The sequence below is a fragment of the Sarcophilus harrisii genome, chromosome 2, assembly GCF_902635505.1.
Source record: "Sarcophilus harrisii chromosome 2, mSarHar1.11, whole genome shotgun sequence".
Classification (NCBI taxonomy): Eukaryota; Metazoa; Chordata; class Mammalia; order Dasyuromorphia; family Dasyuridae; genus Sarcophilus; species Sarcophilus harrisii.
In genome coordinates this window covers 77,267,084-77,289,222 of record NC_045427.1, presented here as the reverse complement: position 1 = coordinate 77,289,222, position 22,139 = coordinate 77,267,084, and the positions used below count along the sequence as shown (strand labels likewise).

The 22,139-nt window shown below is 38.8% G+C and overlaps 2 protein-coding genes across 10 annotated transcripts in view; one reads left to right on the top strand and one right to left on the bottom strand.

Moving 5' to 3' along the window:
* GEMIN6 (gem nuclear organelle associated protein 6) overlaps positions 1-13,148 on the bottom strand; it is a 38,343-nt gene extending 25,195 nt beyond the window's left edge. For 3 of the 8 annotated variants that reach the window (XM_031950363.1, XM_031950365.1, XM_031950362.1), the window contains exons 1-2: positions 12,875-13,129; positions 6,420-6,504 (exon numbers count right to left, since the gene is read on the bottom strand). The gene's annotated coding sequence lies outside the window, so the exon portion shown is untranslated. Of the gene's footprint in view, positions 1-6,419; positions 6,505-6,772; positions 6,813-12,874 lie in introns of all 8 variants that reach the window. The other 5 variants (XM_031950366.1, XM_031950364.1, XM_031950368.1 and 2 more) reach the window with 4 other exon arrangements.
* A 125-nt stretch (positions 13,149-13,273) lies between these two features.
* On the top strand, positions 13,274-21,252 carry SRSF7 (serine and arginine rich splicing factor 7). 2 transcript variants are annotated; one of them, XM_031950374.1, is made up of 8 exons: positions 13,274-13,505; positions 14,400-14,580; positions 14,689-14,865; positions 15,753-15,827; positions 15,918-16,016; positions 17,656-17,706; positions 18,270-18,305; positions 19,207-21,252. In XM_031950374.1, the coding sequence occupies exons 1-8, from the start codon at positions 13,319-13,321 to the stop codon at positions 19,259-19,261; spliced, it is 861 nt and encodes a 286-aa protein (XP_031806234.1). In that variant the 5' UTR covers positions 13,274-13,318; the 3' UTR covers positions 19,262-21,252. The 2 variants fall into 2 exon arrangements, with proteins under 2 accessions (XP_031806234.1, XP_031806233.1); XM_031950373.1 differs by having other exon boundaries at positions 15,918-16,025.
* The last annotated feature ends 887 nt before the right edge of the window (positions 21,253-22,139 follow it).

Below are 22,139 nucleotides of genomic sequence, written 5' to 3'. Positions count from 1 at the left end.
ATTTCTTTTAAAAACATAAGCCAATTTATGAGTTTCCTGGGTATCTATAGCTTTCTCTGTAGACCAGAGAGAGTTTCTGGTGAACCAGATATTGAACTTCTTGAGAAAGGAGAGAGAATGACTTGCGGAGTGGAATATATTACCAAAATCATCATAATTGGTATCGGTTGGAAATTTTGATTGAAAGGACTTAATGAAAGGAGGTAAAAAGACAACTCAGAAGAGTCATGGCAAAGCAAGGAGTATTTTGATAGCACAAATTGAAAACTTTCCGATCAGGGAGATAAAGGAAGTCTTCACAAAAGAGGTATCTACATTGACCCTGATGGAAGATTATTTATACAGGTGAATAAAAGAAGGGGCTAGATGATGGAGAGAAAGTGGAAATGGATTGAGTTTGTGTAGAAAGGTAAAGAACTTACAGATTAAGCACATATTGATCAGAGACTGTTAACTAAAGTAGATCAGGCCTATAGGCCCCAGTCATGTGATTTTAGATGAGACTTGGACTGTATTCCATTGTCCAAAGAATGAATTAAGTGGCCAAAGCTGTGTTATCACCTTTTTCACTGCATTCCACTGACCAAATAGGGGGATAAAGGTTTATGTAACCAATTACAGCCTGTAGAGGGTGGGATTTGGGGAGTTCTTTGTCTGAAATGTATAAAAGTTGCAAGCATCTTCAAATGAATGACTCTCCTCCTGTGGGTATCCTTGCTGTCCTTTTGGGCCCACAGGCCAGGACAGTCCCCTTCTTGAGATTCTAATAAATTTTCTGTGCATCATTTGGAGCGACACTTGAGTAGTCAGTTTGGGTAGGTGCAATTGCCCCAAACAGTTTTGGGGGCTATAGTTTGAAGGGGTTATTTCAAAAAGTTTAATTGATATTTTTAAGAACTTTTCAGATTCTTTTATGTGAAAATAGGAAGTTTTAATTAACTGTATTGATTCCAATTATTTAAAGGGACTCCAAGGATAATAGTTTTTGCCTTTGTCCTTTTGAAAAAGTTTTTGTTATGGACAATATGTAGTTTGGGATTTTTCTGTGTATTGGGTATTTTAAAAGCAAAATGATTGGTATAATATTCAATTTATGAAACATCTACTTGGGTATGTAAGAATTGTGTGAACATTCTGGGATAAATTTCTTACTGTTGAAAGTCTTACAACATGTAGATGATCCTCTTGTGGCAAGGAGGGAAAAGAGTGACCTTGTCTAAGTCACTATCAGTTTGTTAAATTGTTTAGGATCACAGGGACTGAGAATTTCTTAAGATAAACTGCAATTTGTGAAATGTGAGGTAAAATATTTAAGTCATGGTAAAAGTGAAGGGAAAAAGAAATTAGATCCTGTAAATTATTTGAGGGAAAGAATGGAAACAGTAAAGGTAAGGGATTGGCATTGGTCACTAAAATTTTAACTGATCTTAGTTACCTAAGAACATTGCAGTGATTCATGTGCAGGGGCACCAAAGAGATTAATTTGAGACAAGAGGAAACTGCTTTGCGAATGAGGAGGCGAAATGGGCTAGAGGAGAGGAATCTGTAAGTAGGGAGGAAATGATGGTGTTAATTCTGGCATTTCTGCCTCCAATGCCTCCACCTTCCCTTACCTCAGAAGAGAAGCAGGAAATTCAAAGCCTTGGTGCTCAGGAGGATAAAGAGGGACACTGGTTCCTCCCTGACGGCAGAGAGGTACTGACCACGACAGGTATGGGACTTGTACTCCAACATTTACATCAGGGCAGTCATTGGGGTGTCCAAGACCTGTGTGACGTGGTACTGACTAAGTTTGTGGCACTGGCCTTGTACACAATAGCAGGCAACTGGCCAGCGGGTGTCCTGTTTGTCAGAGGATGAATAGGGTGGCCCAATGACAAGTCCAAAAAAGAGACCTTTCCAAGACCTTTCCAAAGCATTCAGGTGGACTTTATCGAGCTGCCATCAGTGGGGCATCTCAAATACCAGTTGGTCATAGTGGACCATCTGACCTTATGGGTGGAGGCCTCCCCCCCTTGCTTGGGCAACTGCCTTGGCAGTCGTAAAAGTCCTCCTTGAGCATATATCATTCCGAGATATGGGTTGGTAGAGCAGGTAGATTCGGACCAAGGCACCTGTTTCACAGCTAAGATCCTCCTATCTGTGGCCCAAGCTTTAGAAATATCATGGGACTTGCATACCCCATGGCCTCCACCCTCATCAGGTAAAGTGGAAAGGATGGATAAGGAAATTAACCAGCAACTGACTAAGTTGGCTGAGACACAATTGCACTGGACCAAATGCCTTGCCTTCTTAAGAATAGAACAAAACCCTGAAGGGATGTGGGATTATCACTTTATGAATTATTGTATGGTCACCCTTATCCAAAAGGGATTTAAAATTCTTCCTTGGATCCAATATTTGAGACCAAGGATTTGTTTTTAAAGAAACATGTCCTGTCTTTACTGTAACATCTGAAAACTTCACAACTAAAAGGGCTTATTGCTCAGACTCCTCCCTTAGGATTCACAGTGCATAAGTTTTAGCTTAGAGACTGGTCCTGGTTTGGACATGGAAGGAGGGCAAGCTGACCCTGAGCTGGGAAGGACCGTTCCAGATCCTGTTGACTTCAGATACAGCGATATGCACCAAAGAGAGAGGTTGGACACATTATACTTGAGTCAAAGGTCTCATAGATGCGCCAAAGAAGTAGGCAGTAGAGATTGATCCAGGAACCTTGAAAGTGCGGCTGAAATTACAGGAAACTTAGCAAATTTGAATGAATTGTGCATGTAAAATCTTTTTGACTTGTCTCATTTGGGGAACTCTCTTGGGACTTTTCTTGTTGGTACTAGATATTACATTTTGTTGAACTGTATTTTTAGGAATTAGGGATATTATATACTATTAGGAAGAATGGGGTATGAACCAAACCCAAAGGGTTGGAGACTGTGCCTTGTATATATGCATGTATGATTTTATGTGGGCACACATTTTGTACGGGTACCTCAAGAGCAGTGGGGTATAAAAATATCTTTCAAACCCTGATCCAAACAATAGCCACTAACTTTAAACTGACTATTGGATATGTGAGGGACCTGATCAGCTTACACAGTGGCCCTGGGTTCCTGTTCCCTTGTCTCCAGCCTGAATCTTGAGCAATAGGTCAGTAATACACAACGGAACAGGTTTCTGGTCAGCAGAAGAAAAGCATCACTGGACTCTGACCAGTACAGTTTTAGGGAGACATTGCCTGAATCAGTCTGGTACAGGGCCATGGATGGGAAAAAGTGAATGTACATGGACATTTATTCGCAGGCTAGAGAAGGGAACTGCCATAGACTGCAGTAGGTATGTGAAAAGATGGAATCAAACAGTATAACTTGTTATGACGGATCAGTGGTTCGCTGTATCCAACGTTCTAATAGTAGTGAGGGGTGTGAGAGGAAAATGCCATCTGCCTGTTTAATCCCTGATCCAGAGGGACCCCAGATATGGACACGTATAACCTTGAATAGCACAGCACCAGGTTCAACTTACACTTCGATGGAATGGAAGTGGGAGAATAGAGAAGGCCCTGTTAGGAAAATGTTTAATAATTTCTGGAGCTGTCAGGATCTAACTGGGGAAAATGGTTGCACCTGCCAATGGGTAGCTGAAAGTCATCTGTGGAGATGTAATTCTAATACTGGAGGAGGGCCCTTAGATCCCTGGGATGTCAAGTATTTTCCACCTTCAAACGGACCCTTTATATTTTGGTATGATGATAATCCTGCCCTGAAGGGGCATTATTGGATCTGTGGTCAGACGGCTTATACCCATTTACCCAAAAATTGGACTGAGGTTTGTTATATAGGTATAATTAGACCTAAATTTTTCTTTCTCTCATCAAGCATTGGCAGGCAATTGGGGATACGGTTATACGAAGATGTGGAAAGGGAAACACAAAGTGCCGACCGTTCCCTAACCCACATTGATACTTCTTTGACTCAGACAAATGATGCCAATGGGTGGGGAGATGCCTGGCCTCCGAAGAGAATTATAAGAGTACAGACCAGCAACATGGGCCCAGGATGGTAGTTGGAAGTACTGAATGCTGATATATGTGTTAAATTGGTTGATTAGGCTACAGGCAGTCCTAGAGATAATAACCAACCAAACTACTCAAGCTTTAGATCTACTGGTCAATCAGGCAACTCAGACAAGGGAAGCAATGTTACAACATCTGCTAGTCTTAGACTATTTGCTAGCAGAGGAAGGAGGGGTCTGTGGGAAACTGAATTTGTCCACCTGCCGTATGCAGATTGATGATAATGGGCAAATTGTTAAGGAAATCACAAAGAACATCCGTAAGATTGCACATGTACCTGTGCAGGTTTGAAAATCTCCCTTTGCTACTGGCTGGTGGTCATTGTTCGGTGGAAGCTGGTGGAAACAACTGTTGGGATATGGGTTAATAGCTATAAGTGGAATCATCCTGTTGCCACTCTATTTATCCTGTATGATTACACTGGTAACAAAAATAGTTCGGAGGTCACTGTCAAGAATCTTACAGACAGAGGATGCCATTAAAATGATGATTTTACAAAAGGAGGGATAGGAGGCGGTAGCAGGGGATGATCCTGATGAAGAGATTAACAAGCAATGTGTAGAAATGTTAATCGAATTTGATCACAATGTTAGTTCTTCATGAGGAAATATATATGCATATATATTTATGAATAACAGGGGGGATTGTGTGGAAAGATGAACTTACAGATTAAGCACATATTGATCAGAGACTGTTAAGTAGATCAGGCCTATAGGGCAGTCACATGATTTTAGATGAGACCTGGACTTCATTCCATTGTCCAAAGAAGGAATTAAGTGGCTGAAGCTGTATATCACCTTTTTCACTGCATTCCATTGACCAAATAGGGGGAATAAAGGTTTATGTAACCAATCACAGCCTGTAGAGGGTGGGATTTTGGGGGTTCTTTGTCTGAAATGTATAAAAGTTGTAAGCATCTTCAAGTGAGTGACTCTCCTCCTGTGGGTATCCTTGCTGTCCTTTCAGGCCCACAGGCCAGGACAGTCCACTTCTTGCGATTCTAATAAATTCTTTCTGTATGCATCGTTTGGAGCGACGCTTGAGTAGTCAGTTTAGGTAGGTGCAATTGCCCCAAACAAGTTCATGAACAACTAAGAGTCCAATTTGGTGATAATGTAAAATAGAAAAAGGGGAGTAATTTGAAACCAACATAGAAAGCCAGAGTAGAGCCAGATGGTGGATCACCTTAAATTTCGCAATATAAAGTCTGTATTTCATGATAGAGGTTAGGATATCACTAAAGGTTCTTCAGCAGAGAAATGCTAGAGATACCTCATTAGGAAAACTATTTTGTTAACTATATGAAGAATGGAAAGAATGGATTGGATAGAGGATTAAAGTAGAATGAATACAAATCAAGAAACTATTATAATGGTTTAGATAAGAGATGAGGAAGATCTCAGTTAAGATGCTAGCATTGGGCAAGGTAAAGAGATAGCAAATGGCAATAATTGGGATAAGATTTCTGGGAGAGGAGGAGATGAGTACTTATAACCAGACTAAAAAAAAAGCCACATCCTCATCACTCATCGTTGAAGTGTTAGATATTTAGGGTACAAGTTCCTCTTTTGTGCTTTTTTTTTTTTTCATCTGTGGCTGAATTCCGGTGTTCATTTTAGCCTGACTAAACTAATTTTTAAACTGGTCAGGGGCACGGGTAGGGAAATCTACAATTCCGTTTTTCTCTAAGTCAGCAACATTTTAGGGTTGTTTTTCTGCCTGCCTTAATACTTAATACACTCTGACCTTGATCCCTGGAGTACACCTGCTTCCCTTTTACCTTGGTAATCCCTCTCTTCCTGGATCTCATTTGTGAAGTCTGTCTTGATCTTCCCAGTTCTTATTGTTCTTACCTTCCTCAAATTATTTTCTATTTATTAGCTGTTTACATGGTATATTCCTCAGGAGAATGTAAACTCCTTGGAGTAGAAACTTTTTTGTTTTTGTATCACCAGTCTCTAGCCTTGATTAAGGGCCTACAAAGTAGTAGGTGCTTAATAAACCCTTTGTTAAATGAGTTTAATTGCTCTGGGAATCATAAAAAAACCAAGCATCCTCTTGGCTTTGGATGTGTGCCAGAAGGGGAGGAGTTTTGTAGGCAAAACATGATTGCATTTTAGCAGAGGAAGCTAATTCCTTTTTAGCTTCCTCCTCTCCCCTAAAGAAATCTACCAAAGCACAGGTTAAGGTACAATGATCTGTCCTAAATTAAGGAGAGGTATACTTCCTAGTGTCAGCAATTGCCACAACCACATAAGTGTTATCAAATATCAAAATTGATATGAGAAAAGTTGGTCTTTTTCAGAGTATGGGGGAAAAAAATTTAATAGGCATATAAGAGGTATATTACCTTGTGTATATTTTACTTCAGCCTCCAGTGATGAAAGGTTAATTATGAACAGTTCTTCATTACTACATTTTCTGTACTTTCCACACTGCAAGATAAGATTTAGCGTACACACAAAATTTTGATATGTGAATTGTCAATTGTAATATTTAATTTACTTAAAGACTAAATGTAATCATAATCTAAGTCATTGATCTAAAATACATCAATACAATAAAAATGTATTTGTGGTGTTTGAATTACTTGTAAAATAATAAAGCTTTCTATTAAAAGAGCAAAGAAATCAGGTAACAATGTTTTTAGAAGGTTATGTAATTTAAAAGGCTTTCATTACCAGAGTGTGAAATATTTCATACCTTCTGAATAGTTTCACCGATGTATTATTAATCAAAGCACCTAAGTAGAGTATAAATTGAAGATAGTCTCTGTTAACAGATATATCAATTAATTAAAAAGTAAGAATTACAGAATTTTAGAGTTGAAAGGAACCATAGAGATCAATATAAAATATCCATTTTTATCCATACACAGTGTGAGACACAAAAGACCCTTACCCAAAATTGACTACTCAGAGTTCACTCAAAGTAGAAAGCAGAAAAGGTTTATTATAGTACTCATGAGTGTGAGTAATCCTGCTTAGAGAACAAAAGGGAAGGTGAAAATTCTCACAGCAGGAGGGCTAAAGAGTTAGTACAGACATGCCATTTTATAGATTTTGTTACCAGACATTGCACCATAAATTAGAAAACATTAAGAAGCGTGGGGTCTCCTAATGGATTATTGCTGTCCAAAAAAAATGGGAATGGAATATTTCAATTTCCCTGAAATTACCTGCCTTGTAAGAAACCTTAAATCAGCAGATAACTGAGCTGACAGTGTTTAAACTAATAGGTTAAATTATGTCAGACATTGATGAATGCCAACAATTTAGATTAAGTAACTGTGTCTGCAACTAGTCCCAAATTTAAGTAAATAGAGGATTACACATAGGTCATAAGGAGATAGAAATAATGAAAATAAAATAAAGAAAAAGCATTCACACATCCCTGTAAGTTCTTCATCTCCTCTTTCTATTCCACACAATAGTATAATTAGGTTGCCAATTCAAATCTTAGTCTGGGAAAATTTGTCTTTTTCTTTAGACAAGCTAGAAAAACCTTAGTTATGAAGGTCAATTTTGAATTGATAGTAACAAAAAGAAAGGTGTCTGAGTATGATTTTTTTCCCCTTGGGGGAATGTGTAGATCTTTTAACTAGAAGGCTCTCCTTATAAACTGTGCTTCACAGTATGTGCTTAATGAGTTGTCACCACACAATTCTTTCAGATTTTATTCCTACCTATCTGACCATTCCCCCTTAGCATCTCCCAAGGGGTTATGTTCCTAGGTACAATAGTGCATCAAGGATCAGCCCTGACCTCTCTTCACCCTCTTTCTCAGTGAAAGCCCTACTCATGTATCCTCTGTATTCCCTAAGCCCACTCATGTATCCTCTGACTTCTCCTATTTCTGTGAGTCTACTACCATCCCAATTACCCAGGTCTGAAATCTAAAAATTATCCTTGACCCAATACAAAATTTAGAGTCCTGTGGATTTTGCACTAGAGATGACTTTTGAGGTCATCTAGTCTAAACCCCACAATTTACAGATGAGGAAACGGAAGCCCAAAGAGATTAAATAATTTGCCAAAAGTCCTACAGAAAGTTAAATAGTGCAGTCAAAATTTGAATCTATACTTTCTGACCCCAGATCCGGTGTTCTTTCCACTAAAATATAGTAGGCATTTCATAACTAGTGTGTGAATTGAACTGAAATGGAACAAAGGCAACACACATTACAGTAAGACAAAAATAGTGGGAGAAAATGATTGTGAATTTTGGAGTCCAAATGAATCATGATTATCTCTGTAGATAATACCCATTCTTAACTAAGATTTCAAATCTCTTTCTCTTTCCCCCCTCCCCTGTAAGGATCACTCATTATACTAAGTCACCCATACTTTTACTCAATTCATTAAAAAATTTAAAAAAAATTTTTGAAGCCTTTATGAAGGAGATTTGGTGGTCAATGGTCCTGAGCAATTTTCTCTGTTGGAACCTAATTGGCCCACATAATATGACTTAATTCATTAACACCGCCTTTTATTTAGCTTAGAATGTATCCTAATGGATACTTTGAATTTTGGGGTATTTGTACTTTAAATTAATCCAAAAAGGTGTATTTGTGGTCAAAAGCATATAACAAAAATACCAAGTGTGAAACTAACTGTATTGCTATTGCAAATCAAAGGAATGGTAAAATGGTTAAGAAAACATAGTATGAAGGTGACATACAAAAATAGTAACACACTATCTATGAAACAGAAACCTGAATCTAGAATATTTTTGGTTGTGTGTTGAGAAACATTTTGCGGAGGAAGCTAAGTCTGAATTTAATTCTAATTTCTGAATCATACAGAAGAACTGAGTGTGTTTTAAATATTAGTAGCATTAATTGGAAAATGTCAGCATATTATTAAATTGAGCTAAAATATTAGATGGGTTCATAAGCAAAAAAATTTAATGTAAATCAAGTTTGTCATTAGTTTCGAAACACTACTTACAAAGATTTAATTCCAGAACTAAAAATGGCAGTTTTCCCATCTCACAAATCATCAACTCCTTTCTTCCTATTTTATGGATATTCTATATTTGGACAGAGCAATTGGGGGAAAATTGGATTTTTGGAAAGCTGTTGGAATCATTACAAAGTATTAAGTCATTAGAGTTGATAGAGACAATAATTATCTAATCATGGTTCAGTATGATTGATCTGATCCTATGAGGAGATGTTATGGGCCAGAACTTGAAACAAGGTACTAAGTACAACTGATAGAAACAATGCTCCGAGAGTGGGCTTCTCCTGAACTGACTTGATGCTCCCCTCTCAATGTTTTCAGCTCAAATCCCCCAGAGAGCCTCTGTCTGTTTCTTATATATGATCTCCTCTGAGAGAGTGGGTTTATGGGTTTCCTCCCAGAGTGCTCTCTGGTCCTGAGAGCTTCAAGGGAGGTGTGAATTCGGATATCTCATACTAAACCCTGAAATCTCCCAAACGTGTGAACTCCAATGAATACTTAAATACTTCTTGCTTATATGAACTCTCTAAAGGTGTGAACACAAACACTGTTTCTATCAATTGTACTTAGTACCTTGTTTCAAGTTCTGGCCCATAACTCTCCTCATAGGATCAGATCAATCATACAGAACCATGCTAAATTAGATAATTATTGTCTCTATCAACTCTAATGACTTAACATTTTGTAAAGATTCCAACAGAAAGCTTCTGGTTTTGCAGGGGGTTTTGGTTTTAATTACTATTGTTTTTCTTAGGTGCATTTTATTATATGTTGGATTTTTTAAAAATTTCTTTTTGTAAATTTAGCCAAGTTCTTATGGAGAAAAGTTCTTGCAAATAATTTAATTGTAGTACAAGTCTCAGGTTCTAGTCATTTTACAATTAAAGAAAATTAGCTGAGAGAGGTAAAAGACCTTAGGATTCCTGCTATTAATGTCACAGATGAGATTGGAAACTGGATTCTCTGTCTAAATTCCACATTTGGAATTGAATTAAAATTATTAAAGTGCTACTAATGGAAACTAAATCTGTTTAGTCAAGGAACAAAGTATGACTTTCCCATCAACCCAAACTCTCTCTAAACTTTTTAACACTACTTTTTGGGTAACTGTAGGCTAATCAAATGTATCTTCTAATTGTATACTCCAAGCTGAAAACATTCACTTCTAGCCTTTGGACCTAAAAATAAGGATTCTGCTATAGATCTTGGATACATAATCTATATACATTATACAGAAACATATATATTGCTGTATTCCTCTCTCCTTATATTTATAAAAAAAAATTGTCTAAAGTTTCTATTTGACTTCTGTTTCAATGTTTTCCCTTTTAAAATGAAACCTTGACTCAAAAGTGAAAAATGGAGAAAGAAAAATATCCCTTTCCACCCTACAATATTTATTTTTAGTAATCTTTCTTTTCAAAGTGGTATAAAAAAGGACTTTGATCATCTAATTCTTACTTTGTTGAAATCAATAAGGTTTTATCATTGTATATATCTCTTTCCCAGAGAAGATAAAATTCTACAAATATTAGATTAATCCTTACCAAAATTTCGTTAACTAGGGAAATTAAAAAGTCTTTAAGTCTCTATGAAAATACTCTATGTTCCCAATTGTACCAAGAGGCTCAAATTTTCAGACTTCTTGACAATTTTTAAATTAAACAAATGATACTTTAAACTAGCCAAAAGTTTAGTCTTTCTGTATTCTAAATCCTTCAGAACCTATCTCCATCTACATATGAGAGATCATGCCAGACAAAGATGGTAACTCACTCAAGAAATGTTTTATTAGTTCTTGTGGAACAATTCCAGGTCATGAGGCTTTTTTAATAGGGAAGACTAGAGTTGGACATCCAGAAATATCAGGTATCTTGTCTGCTTTATGTGGCTGGTAAAGACGAATGAAATCTGGATTTTTAATTGCTTTGTTAAATTGTTCCTTAGTGATTTTTCATACGTATTTATGTGACCAGTCTTTATAAAGGGAAGGATTATTAGTATCAGCAAGTAAGTTTAATAATGTTGTATATTATTGTTGGTGGAATTGTGAATACATCCAACCATTCTGGAGAGCAATTTGGAACTATGCTCAAAAAGTTATCAAGCTGTGCATCCCTTTGATCCAGCAGTGCTACTACTGGGCTTCTATCCCAAAGAGATCATAAAGAAGGGAAAGGGACCTCTATGTGCACGAATGTTTGTGGCAGCCCTTTTTGTAGTAGCTAGAAACTGGAAACTGAATGGATGTCCATCAGTTGGAGAATGGCTGAATAAATTGTGGTATATGAATACTATGGAATATTACTGTTCTGTAAGAAATGACCAACAGGATGATTTCAGAAAGGCCTGGAGAGACTTACAGGAACTGATGCTGAGGGAAACGAGCAGGACCAGGAGATCATTATATACTTCAACAACAATACTATATGATGACCAGTTCTGATGGACCTGGCCATCCTCAGCAATGAGATGAAACAAATCAGTTCCAATGGAGCAGTAATGAACTGAATCAGCTACGCCCAGAGAAAGAACTCTGGGTGATGACTATGAACCACTACATAGAATTCCCGATCCCTCTACCTTTGTCCGGCTGCATTTTTGATTTCCTTCACAGGCTAATTGTACAATATTTCAAAGTCCGATTCTTTTTGAACAGCAAAATAACTGTTTGGTCATGTATACTGATATTGTATTTAATTTCTACTTTAACATATTTAACATATTGGTCTACCTGTCATGGGGGGGAGGGAGGAAGGAGGTGAAAAATTGGAACAAAAGGTTTGGGAATTGTCAATGCTGTAAAATTTCCCACGCATATAACTTATAAATAAAAAGCTATTAAAAAAAATAACGTTTGTATGTACCTTTCTTCCCAAAGTTGAATTCTACATATTGTACAGTCTTTATAATGTAATGTTACATATTTGATTCTGTGCATCACATTTTAAAAATCTATTTTTTAATAGATTCTCCACGCCCCCTCCGCAAATTATCTTGAGATCAAGCCACAAGAGAAACAGTTCCAAGACCTATTTAAAAATCTATAGTGATTCTCCACGCCCCCTCTGCAAATTATCTTGGGATCACGCCAAATGAGAAACGGTTCCAAGAGCTGGGGCGGTTGAGCCTGAGGAAGAAAAGCCTTGGATCGCTTCAGGAGGCTGTGAATTGGGGAGGGGAAGTTTCGTCTTTATTTCTATATAGTCAGTTTCCTTTGTAATTCTACGTATTTTATTTAACCCATTTTAAAGCATTATTCTGAGAAGGGGTCCATCAGCCTAATGGGTCCGGGACCGAGGGAAGGGACACAGCCGGCGCAGAGATTAGCCAGGCTCCGCCTGGTCCCCGAGGGCAAGAAGAGTGCGCACGGGGCGGAGAGCCATGGCCAACAGGCGCATTAGGAGGGAAGAAAAGAGCCATGGGTAGAGGACGCGGCCCCGCAAATTGGGAGGGAAGGAGGTGTAAGCTGCCCTTCATGGGTGGAGGAGCCGCGGTGGGGCCATCCAAAAACAGGAACGCGGGAGGGACCACAGCCAACTCCGACCCGCGGGGCTGCCTCCCGAGGGGACGCGTGCCCCGGTCCTCGCCACAAGGCGGGGGGAAGGGAGGTTCGGGTTCAGGCTCAGGCTCAGGCTCCAGGCCCTGGGTCGGTCCCCCCTTCCCCAGCCCCCGCTCCGACATTCGGCCGGTCTCCCCCACCGCAGGAGGAAGGGACGGGGGGGGGGGGCGGGGAGGGGGGAGGAGGGACACGGGGGGGAAGGGGGTGTCATTTCTTCCCCTCTTCGGGGCTGCGGGGACCCAAACCGGCGGGAGGCGGTGGGGACGCTCTCCTCCTCACCCTGGGTCAGGCTCCCGACTCATCGATGGGTCGATGACCTCCGGGGGCCGCATCGGCGCGATCCTGACACGGCGGAGGGCGGAGGAAGTGTCAGGAGCTGCGTCTCACTGCTTCGTGGTGGGGCGCCCCAGCAGCACAGGAGACATGACCGCTACCCGAGGAGCCTAACTTGGGGGGAGATGGGGAAGGGGGAAGGGGAGGGGAAGGGGAGGGGAGGGGTAGGGGAGGGGGGAGGGGGAAAGGAGGAAGGAAGGAGAAAGGTTGGGCAGGAAAGGACGAGGAAAGCTCAAGCTGGAGGCGGGGCGAGAGATGGTGATCCCAGTGTTCCCATGACAACAAATCCCTCCGCCGCCGGGGATCCCAGCTTTCACGGCGGTCGGCCTTCTTCCGTATCGCTTCGCGACCGTTTCCGCCCCGCGCCTTTGTGCTGCGCGTGATGACGAAATGACGCATGCGTACGGCCAAGGAGGAGGAGCCCGGGTATATAAATTCAACCCCGGAGCACTCTACCCGGGAGTTGCTCGAACCGCCGAGTGGAGGTTGGCGACACCTCGACCCAGGCTAGATTCCTGCGGAGTGCCGCGAGCTCCAAGGCCGGACACCATGTCGCGTTATGGGCGGTATGGAGGAGGTACGGACCGGGGAGGGAAACGAGGAACGGGAACGGGACCGGGACGGGTCACGGGCCCGGCGGTGGGACTCGAGGCGGGCCGAGGCTGGCGGCTGTTGGGAGACGGTTGTTCCTCGTGCGTAATGGCGGACCTCGTCTTGGCGCCACACGGAGCCATAGTGGGGGGTGGGGGAAGGGGCTCGGGGGAGGGCGGCCGTCGGAGGAGAGCCCTACGGCGCAGGTCTTTACTTGTGGGAAGAGAGCCGAGGGCCTCCAGTGTTTCTCAATAACGGCTGCAGCGCTTCCTGGCTTTTCCCTAACTTCTTCCCTGCTTTGGCGCCGTTGGCCGCGGCAGAAGGCGGCTGCCATTTTGCGCACGTTGCCCCTCGCCGTGGCGCAGGTCCTGGCGCCTTCACCTCTCCCCTCCCCCTCCAACCGCCGAGCTTGCAGCTCCCCCTTCCCCCCGCACTCGGGACCGGGTTAGTGCCGGTGGGAGCCAGGCCTTGGAGCCCCGGAGGCACCCTCTGCCCCGAAGCTTTGCCAGGGCACTTGCGGCCTAGTCTGGAAGGCGGGCCCCGGGCCGGGATGGCTCTGACCCCGCGGTCGGGGCCTGCCCTGGCTCCCGAGGGGTGCGTTAGAGCGTCCATTCGGTTTTTCGGGGCTGGAGGTGGGTGGAGCTCGGGAGCTGGGGGCTCCTCCCTACCTTTGTGCCGGAGCTGGGTGATGGTAGTTCCGCCGCTCATAATTAAGTCAGGACAAAAGAAATGGGGCCACATTTGAACCGGTAAATTTTTTTTTTTAATCTGTTTGGTTATTCCAGATCATTCTTCAGTCAGTTTTTGCCGCCCTGATGCGGCTTTAAATCGTTCTGGGGTCTTCTAATGCGGAATGCCGTTTTTTTTTGTTCTCTGACAGAGACCAAAGTGTATGTTGGCAACCTGGGAACTGGTGCCGGCAAAGGAGAATTAGAAAGAGCTTTTAGTTACTATGGTCCCTTAAGAACAGTTTGGATTGCCAGAAACCCTCCAGGATTTGCTTTTGTGGAATTCGAAGATCCGAGAGATGCGGAGGATGCAGTTCGAGGACTTGATGGAAAGTATGTATTAAAGTTTGGTGTCAGTTATACCTTGTCAGTTTAGACCACAAATATGTTAAGGGGTGTTTGTGTGTTTTTAACACAATATACATTTATCCAATTTTGCAGAGTGATTTGTGGCTCTCGGGTAAGAGTTGAATTGTCAACAGGAATGCCCAGAAGATCTAGATATGACAGACCACCTGCACGACGACCATTTGATCCTAATGATAGATGTTATGAGTGTGGGGAGAAAGGTCATTATGCTTATGATTGTCATCGCTACAGTCGCCGAAGGAGAAGCAGGTATTTATTTGGAAAAAAAGGAACGGTTGGTATATAACGGTTAATCATGTAATTCTTTTGTTAGCAAAGAAGAAAATACTATTTTTTTCTATAAACTTTTTATGTGTTAATTGTCAGGTGTATTTTACAGTTTGTGTTTAATTTTAAAAATGTTAATATATTAATAATCAACCTGGTCAAAACCTTTCAGGTTTCTTCGTTTGAGTCAGTCGCCTTGATTCAGAATGTCACGAGCCTTAAGATATCATGCTGAGGCGCCTTGCAAATCCGACAATTAAGATCCTCCTAGACCTTGAGGTGATCAGCATAAGAGGCCAGATCCCCTCGAGCCATCTACACCTAGCTTCACTTTATTCTTTAAAGGGCAGAAAATTTGAGACGGTGATCGCCGTAACAGTAAATTTGGCTTTCAATTGGGGCCCCCCTCCGGTTTAGAAAGAGGAACACCAGATTGACCACATTCCCACCTAGAAAAATCTTCTTGCGTCAATCAAGCCTCACCTGGCTCATTTGGCTGTCAGTTTGATCGTCGTTAGATTGAAGAAAACTTCTAGATGCAGCGATCGGCTATAGATACTTCTAGATCGTCTAGATCTGCTAGACCTTGGGCCAAAGAGGGTCGACCTGCAAACTTGCAAGGTTTATTTTAAATACACATTATAGTGTTTTATATTATGTAATTCTAAAATGTAATTCAGCTTTTAACAAATCTTTTCTAGGTAGTAAAAAAAAAATACTCGACAATTAATAGGCCCTGAGTTTATTTCCATCTGACAGACACTGTTTTAAATAGTTGTCTGAAATTTGATTTCAGCAGAGGTACACAAACATTAGTAAATAAATGGAATTTTTAAATCTAACACTTGTTTTCTCTAACTTGAAAATAGGTCACGGTCTCGATCTCACTCAAGGTCCAGAGGAAGGAGATACTCTCGCTCGCGAAGCAGGAGTCGTGGTAGGAGGTAGGTTCTTGTTTCTGTTTTTCAAAAAAATGTTTCATTATGAAGACATTACTTCCTGCAGTAGTTGACTTAAAATTCCTCTTTTTTCAGGTCAAGGTCTGCATCTCCTCGAAGGTCAAGATCTGCATCTCTTCGTAGATCTAGGTCTGCTTCAATCCGATCTCGATCTGGTTCTTTAAAAAGATCGAGGTATTTCCAGTATGTTGAATTTTCTTATGTTTAACTAGATTAAAAATTGTGTCCTTTTGGGACCATCTTGGTTGAACAAGATTTTGAAAAATAGAGGGAGAATTAATTGTAGCAGCATAGATTTAGAATTGAAACGTCAGGCCTTAAAGGATCATCCAGGCTTTGCAAGCAGAGCTAGATTCTCATTTCTCTAAATCCAGTATTCTTTCAGAGTATTTTGTACTACTTTCCCTCAGTTCACTTGATGAACTTAAACTTCATTATTGGGGAAATTTGATTTCTCTCCCCCCCCACCCCCCAAACTGAGTGTTTTATAAAGGGGGGAGTAGAACTGTATTTGTGGTTTCATTGGCACAGAATTCGCAAGTAGTGCAATTCTGCCAAACCAGGTTAATCTGTCCCTCAGTCTCACTTCAGTGAAGCCTAAGAGTTCAAGATGAATTTAGGCCATTTCTCTGAACCCAGGTCTTCTGGAGTTTCGTGGGTGTTCTTTGTAATACTTTTCTGTGCTTCATACTTTGTTTCAAATTTTTCCCTTCCCATGGATACTTCTTAGCATTGATATCATGCCCTCACCAAAGATGTATACTTCTGCTTCTGGGCCACTTTGGCTTAGCTGTTTACTTTCACTTGAAAACTGGCAGGAGAAAAGGACTTGGTTAACAGATTGAACTAAAGCTTAAATTTTACAGTCTAATTAATGATGAAAGTTTTGGAAAAACATATCTTGGAAGAATAGACTTGAGAAATCTGAGGGTGATATGAACAAAATAATTGGAATGTTGGGTTTTTAGAGTCAGGTGACTGAGGTTTAAATCTCACCTAATATCTTAAATTCTATAAAATTGCCTACTCTTTAAAGTTCCGTTTTAACTTGAAATTTTTGTGGGAAAGACGAAATAAAAACTGCTGTTTCCCTTAGTTACTGATCTTAGCATAGCAGAAATGGGGTGGGTTTTTTTTGTTTTTGTTTTTGTGTTTTTTTTTGTTTTTTTTTTGTAATTTTAAGCATAATAGAATTTTTTTTGATAATTAATAATTGATATGTTGTACTTTGATAATTACAACATAAAGGAAACTCGAAATATATATGTGTGTATGGCAATATCTGAAGGTTGATAATGATATGGCTGTCTAGTTATTTTAAAAGTTCCTTGGTCTTAATAGGCCAATTTATTCATGCATGAGTTTTGATAGATTTTGTTTTGAAAATCTTAAGCTGATTGTAGAAAATAAGGCTTCAGGTTTCAGCATGAATTCTTAATCTGTATGCCAAACTTTTAAAAGCATTCTGACAATTATATTCATTCAATAGTATATAAACTGGCCATTTAGCCTAGTGTGAAATAAATGGTTTTTCCAATTCCTCCCCCTCCCCCCCAACCTCAGGTAGGGTATTGCTCAGGTATTTTGGTCATATCAAGTCTTGTGTCTTGGGGAAATCTGCCCCAAGATTTACTGTATCCTGTTATTTGAAGATCTCAACTTTTTTTTTAAAGTTGGCATCTTCTAATTAGATATGTTTATGATTTTGCAAAATGAAAATTACGCATAGATGCCAGTGTTACTTAGAGATGAAAAGGCTCGTTTTTAGTATTGTTAACCTTATATTTCATCTTTTTTCTTCCTTTCCATCAAGATCATCCCGCTCAAGGTCCAGATCCAGGTCTCTTTCAAGGCCAAGAAGCAGGTAGGGTAAATAACCTCCAAAACTCAAAAAGTTGAAATACTTGAAACTTAAAATACTTGGAAGATCAAGATTCATGAGTTAAAAGGAAAATCTGAAGTTTGCCATATTATAAAATGCTTAAAAATACTCCAAATAATGAAGAATATTGACAGTAATATATATATCACCAGTTAAAGATTTCATGCCTTTTCTTGGGTCTAAATCATTTTCTGATTTAATTTGAAATTCTGCATTCTAAATTTTTACATATCATGTGAAGGAAATGCTAATGCTCTGGGTTGGTTGTGAAAATGAATTGAAAATGCTATAGGCTGACTATCTTAAAATGTCATATGTAATGATTAGTTTTTTGATGTAGAATTTCAGATTCTGTTTATAGCCGCCACAGATTAGCTTGAGTATATATCTGAGCTGTGATTTATTCTTGATCTCATGGCCTTCAATTTCTTGAGTATTCTATAAATGATGGATAACATTTGTTTGGTGTTCATTTCATGATGTGCTATTAGAAAAGACTTAGTAAGTACTCATTTTTATTAACAAAATTTCTCATGTTTTGACAGCCGATCAAAATCTAGATCACCATCTCCAAAGAGAAGGTAAGTTGGATTTTTTTATCGCAACAGCTGATACTGTTTTCCATGTGTTTGTTTTTTTTTTAAATATGGTCTCCATTCTTCCAAGTTCTTTGGAGAATTGCTGCTATATACAGTGTATTATATACTTATGTGTGGTCCTAAATATAGTACAAATTTTTATTTAAAACTCTTATCTTTGAAATGATTTATAGTTAAGTGCAAATAATGAAAACCATCTCATTATTTGAATTCACACTGCATATTTCCATAATGAACATATTTTATGTATAATTTCAGATAGTACAGATTTGATTGAATGCATGAGACCACATCAGGGTATTCATTACTTGTATTACAGGCAAGTTTTGAATATAACACATAAGTAATTTTGATGGAATGGGGTATGGACATTGTCTTATGAGTTAAGTAATAAATAATGTGTCCTTTTTAGTATTTGGTGTAAGTAGTCAGAAACTAATAACTATAAAGAAAGATTTATATTAGGGAAGAAAAGGTTTCGATTAATAGACAAAGTAATACAGTTGCTTTGGCTAATTTAAATCTACAAAAAATTAGGCAAGAGTTACATGCTTAAATGGGATTGGCCACTTGGTTGCTAAAAAGAATTTATGTAGGTCTTTCTTGAGTTTGGGATAATCTAGAAACCGATAACAGAAATTTGGCAAGATGAGAACTAAGTTATTATTAATCTTTGTGATAGTATTTTTTGAAGTTTATATTAACATTTCTCAATTTTCGTTTTTTAACCATATATGTTGCTTTTGAACATAACACAGAAGGTAATAAGACTTATTGGACTAATATTTTTAACTTGAAAGAAAAGTCAGGGGATGGGTTTTTTTTTTGTTTTGTTTTTTTTAATCTTTTGCTAAGTTCAATAATTTCTTTTCCTTTATTTTAGCCGGTCACCTTCTGGAAGTCCTCGTAGGAGTGCAAGTCCTGAAAGAATGGACTGAAATGAAAAGAAAAAAATTAACCTTTTAGGAAGAAAGTTATTTTGTTTACATTATTATAAGGGATTTTGTGATGTTTGTTCAATGTAAGTGTAACCTAGAAGGCTATTTGAACCATCTAATAATCAGAAAGGGTCTGGATATTTTAAGAGCTCTGTAAATTTACATCAGTAGAGTAGTGTAAATTTTTTTTTTTTTTTTTTTTTTTTTTTTGTTGTATGTATTAACATCTTATGATCTGAAAATGGGATTTTTTTTTATTGGCACATTTAAGAATAAAAATGTGTTTCTAACTAGTCTTCTGATTTGTGGTCACTACTGTTAATATTTAGCTTGGGCAAGTCTCAAGCCTAGAGAGCTTGTTAGGCCTTTTCAGGGTCAGTATCTGGATGTGGCTAGAAGGTGATAAAAGGTCGAGTTGAATGCACTCATGAAATCTTTCATACATTTGGATAGTTTCTTAACTGTCATTTGGGGCATTGAAAACCTGTCTTTTCATAGTAGATAAATTTGGAGTAGTTATGTTTTAGAGAGTTTAAAAAAATCTTAATTTTTCTTTTTCATAACTGCCCGTTGTCTGTGGCAGACTCAAAAGTTAAATGCCCTATGAACTAATCACCACCAAGGGACCATATTCATTACATGAAGTTGGCGTAGCAATTAGAGCTTAATATAAATTTTGGGCAGTGCTTGAAGGGTCCATGACAAATAATATATAATAGCACAAATTTTACTTTTGGGAGACAACTAACTCTATTGTGTGGTAACTAAAATTAATGCAATAAGCATTATAGGCAACTTGTCATCAGATAGTACTAATGAGTGTTGATAAGGTCAGCATTTGGGAATATATTGCTCACTACTGTGCAATTGTTTTTTTAGTAATATATACATTTTAGTATTAAGTTAAATTGTTTGAAGATGCCAAAAATGAGTGCATGTTGTTTATTTTTTTCTTTTTAAAGAATTGCTTGGATTGAGGACAAAGACAAATGTAAACCAGCTTTGCAAAATTGTCATTTTCCCAGCCAAAGCACCTTTCCCATCTTCTGAGTCTTTAAAATTCTGCTCCAACCTTCATCCCACCTAATACCCCAAAGATGGGGCAGTTTTTGCCAGGCTGGTGCAAAGTTTTTAAATTTGTTGATTATAACAAACTAAAATGTTGTTTGTACGCCAACAGTACATTTACATTGTTAGGTTTTGGTTTGCCTCATATCACTTGATGAACTTAAAATTTTTAATAAAGACTAATAACGTTCCCCATACCTTAAAATAGTATTAGAATATCATTTCACCAAAAGGCATAAATGATCTGTTTGAAGATATTTGTTTTGCTGCCAGTCATTCTAGCTTTGGTACAAAAAAGCTTAACTTTCAAGGGCCATGTTTTTCCAGTGTATCTGGTACTGATTTCTGCCATAAGTTTAAAAATATATCAGGTAGTAATAGTAATTTGGCCACAAATGAGTTTATTTGATAATTTTTGAATGCTTTGACATACCTAAGAGCCATTTTTTTTTATATGCTAAGGTTATTTGAAGAAACCTTTTTGTTAAGGGATTTGAATATTGAATGAGCAGTATGATTTATTTGGTATAGAAACCACCTCACAGTGTACAGGTTTATCTGTTGCATTATCAGCTTTAACTGTTCTGTACTATATTAAGGCAAATTTACTCTACAATAAATCTGCAGAGATTAAAAACAAACTAGTACTGTGTTCTTTATGAATTTTTAATGATGGGGTTTATTTGGAAACCCAACTATGAAAATTAATCCATGAGATTTAGTATACTAACTTTTTAGGTAATATTTTTCTGATGTGAGAATAAAAAGACTTAGTTGGCTACTGGTTTCCAAATGGATGTGACCACAAAATTGGAGACTGGGAGTTGGTGAAGTTAGTATTTATTGTATCATTGTATTATAGATTTAACTGTACATACTGCTATGCTTTAAGCTTTCCAATTAAACTTTGATTGTTTTCCAAATTAGTGCCTTGAATGATCACATTTTTAGTAGTTTGGGGGAGAGGGAACTGGGTTGTTGGTGGTGAAGGAACCAGTTTTTTTGAGAATTTCATGTGCCAGCTATGTGTGTGTCAGACACTGTGCTATACACTTAAAATGAGTTCTGACTCATTACACAAATGAGACTGAGGCAAACTAGTAAATGCTACTAGTAATTTTCAAGGCAGGATTTGAACCTTGGTCCTTTCTAACTCTTAGGTCCAATACTGCACTATGCTGTCAAGTATTTTTTTATCCTGGAACAGCTCAAATTATTGATGTTGGCTAAATCAAAAATTTGAACCAGAGTACTCTCTCAATCCCATTTGATCCTCTCTATCCATATCTGATGCTGATTTTTTTTTCTCATGAGTAAATTAAACCCTCTTCCCTTTTTTAAAAGTTCTTGGGTTTTTTTTTTTTAATGAAGTAATCAAATTCACAAAGAACAGTCACTTAAAATATCTTTAAAAACCAAGCATTAGGAGTGGCAATTGGGGAAACACCTATTTCAGAAAGTAGACAATGATTTGGCACCCAATTTTGGGTATGGAGGAGTGAGGGAAGGGGAAAAGTTGAATCTGGATGACAATGGTACTACTAAGGGAAGCTGAAACAAGGGTTTGGGGAGGAAGATGAATTCTATTTTTGTGAGTAAACTGGGGAAAAAGACCTGTTTGGGAAGGGAAGAGTTCAGTAGAGGAGATAGATTCTCGATTCAAATGATCTTAATTTGAAGCCATGGAAGTGAATCAGATCATGAAAGGAGTGAGTAAAGAAAAGGAAGAACAGATGTGAAGAGAAAAATTCATATGGGGAAGAGAGAACCAGACATTAATGAGAATTTGAAAAGAACAGTGGGAGTTCAC